This window comes from Rhinolophus sinicus, chromosome 2 (genome assembly GCF_057876585.1).
Source record: "Rhinolophus sinicus isolate RSI-liver-muscle chromosome 2, RSI-T2T, whole genome shotgun sequence".
In the NCBI taxonomy this organism is placed as follows: domain Eukaryota; kingdom Metazoa; phylum Chordata; class Mammalia; order Chiroptera; family Rhinolophidae; genus Rhinolophus; species Rhinolophus sinicus.
In genome coordinates, this window is record NC_142502.1 from 105,932,113 (window position 1) to 105,943,652 (window position 11,540).

Genomic DNA, 11,540 nt, shown 5'->3' on the forward strand with positions numbered 1-11,540 from the left:
TGAACCCCTGGGTGAGTCACAAGGCTTGTGGTTTTTGTTTGTTTGTTTGTTTGTTTGTTTTGTTTTTAATGTTTTCCTCGCTCTGGAATGGGTCCCAAGAAATCTCATTCCCACTCCATGGTGATTGTCGCGCCCACCTCCCTTGCATGGACATGTTCTGGGAATGAGCAGGTCCTAAGCTGTGTGTTAAAGGTCTAGGGGGATTAGACTTCCTACCTCAAAATTCTGAGGACCATCTTTTCTTTGCATTTCAATATTATTTTTTAAAATAATTTTTAAATACCAAATAAATTCCCCCAAACAAATTTGTGGATGGTTCCTGATGTGTGGTAAATATGCGCTTGCCTAAACACAAAACCTAAGAGACATACTGACACAATGAATATGTTTCCAACAAAAATGTTAAGTACTTAAATAAAATGGGGGTAAATTAAGCCAAAGCATTTAAAATTATTTAACTTGAGGTTCTATTTGAGTGAGGATTCATTGTGGCAAGGTGATTAGACACAGGTTCAGAGTGAAATTTCCTGGCTGTGAAGCCCCTTTCTTGCTACTTCTCGGCTTCCTGACTGTGGACAAGTTATTTAACCAGTTGTGACTTAGTTTTCTCTCATGTAGAATGGAGATTATTGTGGAGCCTATGTCATTGGTTTATTTATAAATCTAATTAGGATAATACTCAGTATTTGTGAATCTCATAACACAGTCTTGCACATAGCAAGGTATCAAGAAATGTTAATTATTATAATGCAAGACTAGTTCAAAACAGAAAAACAACAATTGAATAAATATAACAAATTAATTTTAATAATTTCTCTCATTTTCTTAATAAGTACCAGTGGCTTTTACTACAGTTCTACACAAATTTACAATAAAACAAATAATTTATAAAGCAAAGAGTAAATTTTACATTCTGGGAAAATGGTAGGGAAACTAATATTTTTCTCTTATAAAACTAATAATTTTATAAAGAAGATAAAAATTTCAAGAAGAAATAAAAATAAAAATAATTACAAATGAAATAAATAAAAAAAATTTACATTCTGATTATATGTCTGGAAACATCAAATTATTATCATATTCCTCCAAAATTATCAAAGATATGAAAGAGTAAATATCATGTCACTTGATAACAATCAAATTAATTCCTGTTGATACTAAGAATTAACATGAAATTATGAAAAAAATGATCCATTCAGAAAAATCACTACAAATAAAAAATACTCAAGGTTCAACTTCAATGACATATTTCTAAATAATCCCATTAAAAGGCAGGTGATTATGATGTCTCCATTTCAGTTTTCCTCCTCTTAGCCCCAATTCCACGTAGGTTGGATCTTTCTGAGCCATGTCAGTCCTGACAGTGGTCCCACTTCCTCTCACAGCCTGTTCTTTCCCAGCCACAGAGACCCTCCTGAAGTTTTTGGGTTGGCAGAGCCCCATCAAGCTGTCTCACCTCCGCCCCTTCTCCCCCAACAGGTGTGGGGAAATAAGTCCAGGATTCGGCTCCCCGCTGCTCTGCTCTGCTTTGTTTACTCCTCGGTGTCTGGTTCACAGCGGCCACTGCAGATGCACCTGAAATAGATAAGGAAAAAACACCAAAACCGTGTCCTCGTCCTTGAGTTATGAGGATTAAATGAAGCCGTACATGCACTTGGTTACAGGAGCCGTGGTTGATGTGCCACATCCGGGGCTTCTCTTCCTGGACTCCTTCACTTAATGTCTCTATCCTTTCTGCAAGCCTCCCACTATACTTACTTCTGGGTCAGTCACACCCAGTCTGCACCTTCAGCCTCCACCTCTCTTGGAAATGGGGGAGCTGGTCCAAGATGCAGAGCGTGATTTGGGACGGGAGCTACATGAGGGGAGTACAGCCCTGGGAATGGACCCTGGCAAGGGTTGGGGAAACAAGATGCAGGTGCTGCTCCTAAGGACACAGGGAGAGAGAAGCATCCACTCAGCCCATCAGAGATCTGAGCTCTCAGCACGTGCCTTGGGAGACAACACTCTATACTTTGTGTGAAAGAAACGCTTTGACCAAACATGTCCCCTATCTTGACCTTAGGATAATTTAATATGGAACACAAAACCCACCATCAGTTTGGATTTAAAAGCAGGCCTATGTCTGAGACCGAGTGCTGCATATATTGCTTTGAGCCTTTTAAACAATGGGGTGCATGTCCCCTTGTGTGAATTACTGACAGGAGGTCTGGGGGGGTCTGATGCATACAGACCTAGAGGTTAAGTCTGTATCTTTTATATGTCAGTGCATTAAAATCTTAGCCTTTTTCTTTTCTTTTTTTTGTCAAGGATCGTTCATTACTGTACGCAAAGAAAAACGTTTACGTTTATTACATTATGTTTCTAACTTTAAATTCTGATCTTAATTTAATTTCTAAATGGTAATGATAAAACATGCTCTTAATAAGTTATATGTTGAATCAGTGCTGTGTGAATATGGGTTGTATAACCCAGAATGATGGTCTGCTCATCCTTGAATAACTAAGAATAGTGGTCCCCAACCTACCTGGATGAAGGTAGCTTCATGTTTGTTACCAACAATCTACAGCAATTTCACAGGGGCCCCTGTCCATATCGCCACCTTACCCAGTAGCCAGGATATCCCCTCTCTTCATGTTTTTCTTCTTGCCCATGTATAAACAATAATGGATTTCTTCATTAACTCCTACTGTTTACCAAAATCCTCAGACATGAAAAGCAATGGCAGAGATGACTTGGTTCATATTCTTAAGAGAAAGCCAACACTGACATTGAATTTTTATTATTTGTGGAGTTAAAAAGAAGGGAAGTTGGATGGAGTTCTTGTGAGAGAAATTTTGCATGGAATTAAAAAGAAGAACTATAGAAACTTGTTTTAGAGCAATTACTTGGCATTAACATCCTCTTGGGAAGCTGGGGGTCTGTCCCACGCTCTGAGACTGAAGAAACCCAGAAAAACACTGGTTCCAAGACATGTAAAGTCTTTTGAGTCAGATTAGGAACACGGTGGAGGTAAAATAAAAAGTTATCCTAGGTTGCTGACCCCTCTTCCTCTGAGTCCCAAGAAAGAAAAACTATGGCGAGAGACTGAGTGAGCCTGATGGAAACCAAGAGTTTTTCTGGGTTTCCTTCATCAATGGAGCAAAGTAATAATGTTCATTTCTCACACTCACCCAAGGGCTGAGATTGAAAGACAAGTTCAGGCCTAAGACTCTTCCCAGTAAGTGCCTCAGAGTCACAATGAAGTGAAAAGACTTACGTGCATCTGCAACCCCACCTCCCTAAGAAAAACAAGGCAGGAATATTACCTGTTTTTCATGGGCCTTGTGGAACTAAAATGAAAGGAGGAAAGAGAATGTATTCAGCCATTAATAATACCTTAGGCAATTAGATAAACTTCTCCAACTCATCCCATGATTCTATCACTGGGAGTTCAGGCGGGGGCTGTGTGAAGACTAAATGAACCCCCTGCATGAACCTGAGCCCCTGGCGACCTCATGCATTTGGCTGGGATAATGGACCAGCCTAGGGATTTCTCTCTTCCTATACGCCATCTTTTTTCCCTGACAATCTAATTTCAGTGGCCTCCAGAACTCTCTGGCATTGTTTTTCTGTATCAGTCCCTTACCATGGAAGATGGGTGAATAAGTCAGGGGAAAGGCAAACCTCAGTCATCTCTCAGGCTTGCTCACCTTTCTTGCTCCTCGGATGCACAAAGATGCTCTCTACAAGGAGGATGCGCCCCGCTCAAAGCCTACGGTCTAGCCAACATCTTGCTCTAGGCCGAATAGACCTCAGGGTCAGTCTCACCTCCACCTGCTGACCCCCTCAGGTACTGTGTGAGATTCTGGAGCCTGGTGTAGAATACCAGCATGAGAACCAAGAAAGATACACACCTTTCTTAATGTAGAAAGGACCCCTAAGTCCTGGGACTTCGGGTGTGGCCTCAGAAACAGCACACATGTTGATTCTGCTGATTCAGAAATGGCTAAGAGGCTGAAGGAAGAGAACAGTTCCCAGGTGTGAGGGCAATTCAGGAAGGTGCCTGAGTTTCCTATATTTTCTGACGAGTGCGGAGATCTATGAATCCTTAGCACCCCCTGGGTCAGGGATGGGTAAGTCTCCATTGCCCCCAGCTCTGAACTATTCTCAGGGGCTTGTATAATAAAAAGGTTGGGGGCAGATATGACCCCAGCATATAGACCCATAAGGCAAGATTAGTGGACCCCAGAACCAAATCATCCCTGCACTTCAAAATGTGGAGGCCGGATGGTTATCAGGGAGTAACTCACTCCACTTTACAGTGACAGGACTGTCCAAGCTGGGTGCTCCACGTGGCAGGTGTAGGCGTCTGCCCGCTGGGGGTTCATTTCCAGCATCACCAAGGATCTGGAAGGTCCAGTCTCCATTATGAATCAGGTTGGTGGACACAACCCCAGCTGTTTTCTCCTGTCCTTTCATGAACCAGGGGACTTGAATGTCACCTGGATAGAAATCTGTCATGTGACAGACAAGCATGTTGGGGAGCTGTAGGGGTCACTTCTTGTCAGGGGAGATGTTCACTTTAGGCTTAACTAGGGTGGGAAATGTAAAAAAAGGTAATGGCCTTTGAGATTATTCTTTCGTAGACATTTTCATTATAGAACTGATCTCTAGATATTTAAAACATAAATGCTTTAATTACGTACTGAAAAGACGGAAGTAGAGCTTCAAATGGAACATGCATGACCTTGAATTACATACTAAGGATTGAGAAGAATGGGAAAGTGACAAAGGCAGCACTTTGTGGCACATTTAGCAGAAACTTTAACTGTAAGTCATTGGTTAATAGACACTGGACAAAAAAATGTTTAACCAGCTGTGAAACTACCTATCTATCTTCTCAATGCAAAATTAATTTAATAATTAAGTAATTAAAAAATTAAATATACAGACAATGGCATTCTCTTGTCATATCAATCTAATAACTTTATTTTATTAAAAAATATAAAGAAAATATGCAGACTGAGTCAGAGTTGTTCCAAGATTTGTGCCTGAGAAGCCGCAAGCCCAAAGAACACACCAGGTGGCTGGGTGCGGGACATAGGTTTATTGAGACTTATGACTAGGGAGAGCCTCTGGTGGTGGCCTGCCAGAGGGGTAGTGTTCTGCCCGCGGGCGGAGAAGAAGCAAAGTTATACAGGTACCGCAAACAAAGCACATCCCATGACCGAAACCATCTGGCAGGTCCTGCAAGCCTGCTCTTGTACACACAGCGTCCCAAGGAGCCGGGAGACCATGACTACCTGCAGCATATGTGACTGTGGGCCAGGTCCTTACAGCAAATGAAGCAAGTTTGACATAACTTGTTTTAAAAATAACTTAAAAATTTTCTGGACTCCTATACAAAACCCCCAAATGTTCATATTTACACTGATATCTCCAAACCCAATATTCTGAGCCCTCATGTTTGATTAGTAGGAATTCCAGTCCTGTCTCAAGTTCCTCCTCTACAATATGTCCTCTCAGGTCCCTGAGGGATCCCACAAATGACCAAAGGTTATCGGCACCTCTGCAGCTCTCTATTTGATGTCCCTTCTTCTCCTTGTGCATCTTCTGTGCTGCTCAGAGATTAACTTCTAAGCGCTGCCTGCTTCCTGGGACCTCCAGACACCCAGCACAGTTATTTCTTTTGGAAATCTGCCATTAGTACCCCTCTTCCCTCCAGAGGGCTGAAAATGCCCATGTGACCCTAGAGAACAGGCTATTCAGAGAAATGTCCCAAATCAGAGCTTCTAGGTCCTTCATGATTTAGTTCTTTCCTTTATACTGGCTTTGTACACAAGCACCTTAGTGTGGGGGTGGGTCGGGTAAAGGTGCGGTAACTGTACCTGCACCCGTTACTCCCTGTGAGGGTTTTGCCTTGTGCTCAGCCTTCTTCATTCAAAGTGACTTTCATTTAGGGACACTTTCTTTTTTCAATCTAAGCCTACTTCAACCACTTCTGTAATTCACAGTCAGTTCTACCCATGTTTGAATCCCAGTTGTGGATTAGGTTCAATTCCTTGCCCATAGGACACCTGAGCACCATATACCTGGATGTCAATTTTAAGGTTCCAGAACATTCCATGATTAGGTACTCTGCCTAGACTAGGAGCTGCTGGAGCTAAGTCGAGAGGCCAAATGGTTACATCCCTGAAATGTGACATGCAGCTCACAAGTCCGCCTGTTGAATGCCCACAAAACATCTCAACCACTTCTCAAATTCTGTTAGGCATCCACATTAGAATTTCCACAATTCCCTCTTCCCCCCTCACTGCTGTTTTCTTCGTCATTCTAATTTATGCTCTCATTACATATCTCTAAACAATAACAATAATGATTTCTTACCCCATCTTCCTGATTCCAGTTTCTACTCTCCCCAATCCACTTCGCATTTCTCTGAAAACACAGCACTGATCTTGTCATTTTCCTATTTAAAAAAAAATCCCCAGGGGTAAGTGATATCAGCAAGGTGGTGAAAGAGGAGGTTCTGGATTCCCCCTCCCCCTGCAGACACATTAAATCAATAGTTACACATGGATCAATTCCCTTTGCGAGAAATCCAGAAATTGTTCAAAAGAGTCTTGCATACCAGGAAAGTGAGAAAATACCTACAACGAAACTGATAGGAAAAACTTGCCATAAACCCCATGACCAGCACAGCACCATACAATCAGGGGGAAACCCCCAGTTCTCAGCTTTTCTTTAAGGAGCAAAGAGTTTGGACCGCACATCTAGCACCCTAACTTTTCTGGTGCTACCTGAGGGTCTGGTTTCTAACTCACCTGTCTCGGAGAACTAGCAGGCCCAGTATTTGCTAGTTTTCAAGGGACACAGAGAACAAGAGGCAGTTTTGAATGAGGGTGTGAGCACTTCCTGGAGCTTCTCTCTCTGGCTCAGCACAGAGAGAGCAAGTGGTAAAGCCCAGCTCCTAGATTTTCCTGGGAAGGGATGAGACTGAACATCTAACACCCTAACTTCTCCAGCTGCTGACTGAGGGTCTGACTTCTAATTTGCCTGTCCTTGGCAGGGGGCTTGGAATTCCCTAGTCTCCTGGCAATTACAAAGAACAAACGATGGTTTTCAATGGGCCTGTGGGTTCCTTCCCACCTCCCCTTGCTCCAGTGATTAAAGCCCAGCTCCCAGATTTTTTCTAGAAGGAGTCAGACTGCACATCTAGTGTCTTGACTTTTTCCTTTGCTGCCCAAGAGTCTGGCTTCTAACCCTCTTGTCTCTGGTTGCTGATGGGGCAGGTGATCACTACTAATCCTCTGGGGAGCTTGACCGGGTGTGTGGACACTCCCCATGGCTCCTCCCCCCTGGGTGGCTCCAGCAATAAAATCAAGCCTCCAGCTTCTCCTGGAAGGAGCTGGATTATACATCTAGCCTTCCAACATTTCCAGTTGCTACTGGAGGGATTGGCTTCTAATTCTCCTGTCTCTGAGAGCTGACAGGTCTGGCATTTTCTAGAGCGCAAAGCAATGGTATAAAAGAGTGTTTGAATGGGAATGCAGGCATATGCCACAGCTCCTCTCCCTGGATCAGTGCAGAGTGAGCAGCCTCTTCCTGAGGAGGGAAGGAATCGGACCACACATGTAGTGCCCAAACTTTTTCTGCTGCTCGAGGGACTGGCTTCTACTTCACCTGTCTTGGGTCACTGACAGGACTCATCACACTCTAGAATCCTGGGGGCTGCTAAGACCAAAATAAGAATAGAGGAAGTTACTGCAACACAATGAAAGTCATATATGAAAAGCGTACAGCTAGCATCAAACTTAGTGGAGAAAACATGAAAGCTTTGCTTTTAAGATCTGGTACAAGGCAAGAATGCCCACTGTCACTACTTCTATTCAGCATACTACTGGAAATCCTAGCCAGAGCAATTAGACAAGAAAAAGAAATAAAAGGCATCAAAATCAGAAAGGAAGATTCAAATTTTCTAAAAATGGAACTAAAATGGATTAAATACTTAAATGTAAGTTCTGAAACCATAAAATTCCTTGAAGAATACATAGGGGAAAAGTTCCTTGATATTGGTTTTGGCAAGTGTTTTTTATATGACAACAAAAGCACAGGCAACAAAAACAAAAAATAGAGACATTGGATTGTATCACATTAAAAAGCTTTTCACAGCAAAGGGAACAGACAACAGAGTTCAAAAAGCAATACATGAAATGGAAGAAAATATTTGCAAACCACATATCTGATAAGGGTTAATACCCAAAATATATAAGGAACTCATACAATTCAGCAGCAAAAGTACAAGTATTTTGATGAAAAAATGGACAAAGGACTTGTATAGACATTTCTCCAAAGAAGACATACAGATGACCAGTAAGTATGTGAAAAGGTGTTCAACATTATTAATCATCAGGGAAATGTAAATCAAAACCACAATGAGAAGAGAGATCACCTCACACTGGTCATAATGGTTATTATCAAAATATAAAAGATAAGAGTTGGTGAGAATGTAGAGAAAAGGGAATCTTTGTACATTATCAGTGAGAATGGAAATTAGTGCAGCCACTATGGAAAATGGTATGAAAGTTCATAAAAAATTAAAAATAGAACTACCATATGATCCAGCAATCCCACTTCTTAGAATACATCCAAAGGATATGAAATCTGAATTTTTTATTTTTTATTTTTATTGGAGAAGGGGAATAGGACTTTATTGGGGAATATGTGTATTTCCAGGACTTTTTTCCAAATCAAGTTGTTGTCCTTTCAATTTTAGTTGTGGAGGGTGCAGCTCAGCTCCAGGTCCAGTTGCCATTGCTAGTTGCAGGAGGGGGGGAGCCCACCATCCCTTGCAGGACTCGAGGAATTGAACTGGCATCCTTGTGGTTGAGAGCCCACTGGCCCATGTGGGAATCGAACCGCAGCCTTCGGAGTTAGGAGCATGGAGCTCTAACCGCCTGAGCCACTGGGCCGGCCCCGAAATCTGAATTTTTGAAGAGATATTTACACTTCCATGTTCATTGTAGCATTATTCACGATAGCCAAGACATAAACACAACGTAAATGTTCATTGATGGATAAATGGAAAAAGAAAATGTGATATACACGTACACAATAGAGTATTATTCAGCCTTAAAAAGAAGGAAATCCTGCTATTTGTGATAATATGGATGAACCTGGAGGACATTATGTTACGTGAAATAAGCCGGACACAGAAAGACAAATACTGTATGATCTCACTTATATATGGAATCTAAGATAGTCAAATTCACAGAAACAAAGAGTAGAATAGTGGTTACTAGAGGCTGGGGGAGGTGGAAATGGGGAGATACTGGCAAAGGGTACAAAGTTTCAGTTATGTAAGATGAGTAAGTTCTGCAGATCTCTGTACAGCACGGTGATTATAGTGAACAATACTTGAAATTTGTTAAGAGGGTAGATCTTAAGTGTTCTCACACCCCCCCCCCCCAACACACACACATAGAAAGAAAATGGTTACTATGTGAAGTGATGGATTAGCTTGATTGTGGCATTCATTTCACAATGTATACATATATCAAAATATTGAGTTGTACACCTTAAATACATATAACTCCTATTCATCCATTGTACCTCAATAAAGCTGGGAGTAAAACAAGTTCACGGTCTGCCAACACTTACCTGACTACATGGGAATCACCAGGGAGCTAATTAAAAATATAGATTTCCATGAACCAATCCTTGTGGGGCAATCCATGTAGACATTCTCTGACATTAGGTTTTGACCGCATGCTTCCTGTGGATCTTAATGTCTTGTAAGAGTCTGTCATGTGCTAATGTGTACTAACAAGAGGCACACTGGACTGAGGCTGTGTCAGAATTATGGCCCCCAGAGATACCTCCCTCCTCTGTCTCGTGCCCTGTCTAATCCAGAAGATTCAGGCACTGGAAGGGAAATGTCCCATTCCTAAGACATCTGCGGTGCCCAGTTCTGTGATTCCCTGGAATGAGTCTGTGAAGATTCAGTGATGTGGAATACCTGAGTCTTACCTGTATCAACAGGAGATCCTGCAAAACTCCACATCCAAAGTGGTGGCGAGGAGATGGGGATTTCAGAAGGTAGCCGAATTCATCATTAAGCACATGGATACAAACACTGCAGGGCGTTACCAGGGCTGACACAGGAAAACACTCAGCTGGTCAAAGCATAGTGAAGCTCTGGAGATGGTGGTGACAGGCTTGAATGACAAACCCTTTCTCCCTTGTGGTGATGAGCGGAGAGAATATTTCCCTCCAGGGTGGTTTAGCACACATCCCACTTGATAGATTTTTACTGACCAAAGAAAGAGCAGCTGCCTTGCCACAGCACCAAAATGGGGAACACCAAGGCAATTTCACTCCGGGTCCTGTGAACCTCAGCTTCTCAGGGAACTACAGGTGCTGTGGTTGGCACAGTGGCAGCCCTTACGTGTGGTCAGCCCTGGACTTGTAGTCATAGATACCGTGAACCAAGGTTACACGATGGAGAATTAGATCCGAATGGGAGCAGCAGGGCTGGTCCTCGTGGCTCTCTTGGCCATACTGGCTGAAAACTGGCACAGCCATAAGCTTCCACACAAAGCACACTTAGAAGACTTACCTGAACTGACCTCAAGTACACAGAAATGTCAGACAGAATAGACCTTTGGAATACCCCCTAATGACCACCAGGTAGACACTGCAAGTGGAAAGGAATAATTACTTGTGAGGGCCTGCAAAGCTGCTTGGAGAACACAAGGGAGAAAGAGGCACTAAGAAGCTTGGGTCCATTTCCAAGCCAACCAAACGGTATTTTCTTATATGGGTCTGATATATGTGCACCCCACCTTCCTGGACGTTGGTGATAAAACGCTCACTATAGTCTTGGTTTAACTCACTTCCTGTGATAAAAATAATGCAAAGCATTCTCACTTCTCCTTGCAGACTGTTTTTCACCCTTCCTCTATAAGAGTTCTAGCTCATAACTTCAGTTTGTCTTGACTTCATCAGCAAAACCAAATATCCTTACATCCTCCTTTATAAGACCTTAACACTTAGAATTCCATTAATTATTAGTACTAATAATACATTAATTATTAATACTGTTTGCTAAACACACCATATATTCCATGACAGGTGTGCTTCTAGTTTCCCTACACTAAAAACTGTGTATTAATACAAGCTTTCCCCATTGTTAAAAAGAACTGACTCTAGGTGGTGAACACACAATGCGATATATAGATGATGGATTATAGAATTGTACACTTGAAACCCATATAATTTTACTAACCAATATCACTCCAATAAATTTGTTTTTTTCAATAAATCTAATAAAAATCAATTTAAAAATAAATAAATAATATAATAATAAAAATATAGATTTCCAGACTTCACTACCCACCGAATCTGAATCTCTGGGCAGTGATTCTGGGGAGTTTGTACTTTAAGGACGCTCCCAGGAGATTTTGGCTAGCTGAGCTAGTCTGGGACCAGTTGGCAGAGAAGATACGCCCAAGTTCCTTAGGCTGGCATCAGGGCTCTCCGCAGTCTGGCCGCTGATT

The 11,540-nt window shown here is 42.1% G+C and overlaps 2 protein-coding genes across 2 annotated transcripts in view; one reads left to right on the forward strand and one right to left on the reverse strand.

Moving 5' to 3' along the window:
* Positions 1–9,010, reverse strand: part of LOC109450912 (HLA class II histocompatibility antigen, DP beta 1 chain) — a 41,968-nt gene extending 32,958 nt beyond the window's left edge. Inside the window, 1 exon segment of the mRNA XM_088796336.1 lies at positions 1,457–9,010. The gene's annotated coding sequence lies outside the window, so the exon portion shown is untranslated.
* An 833-nt stretch (positions 9,011–9,843) lies between these two features.
* On the forward strand, positions 9,844–10,641 carry LOC109450929 (immunoglobulin alpha Fc receptor). Its single transcript, XM_088795845.1, is given in 3 exon segments — positions 9,844–10,223; positions 10,225–10,439; positions 10,442–10,641. Coding segments are annotated over 3 exon segments (795 nt in total).
* The last annotated feature ends 899 nt before the right edge of the window (positions 10,642–11,540 follow it).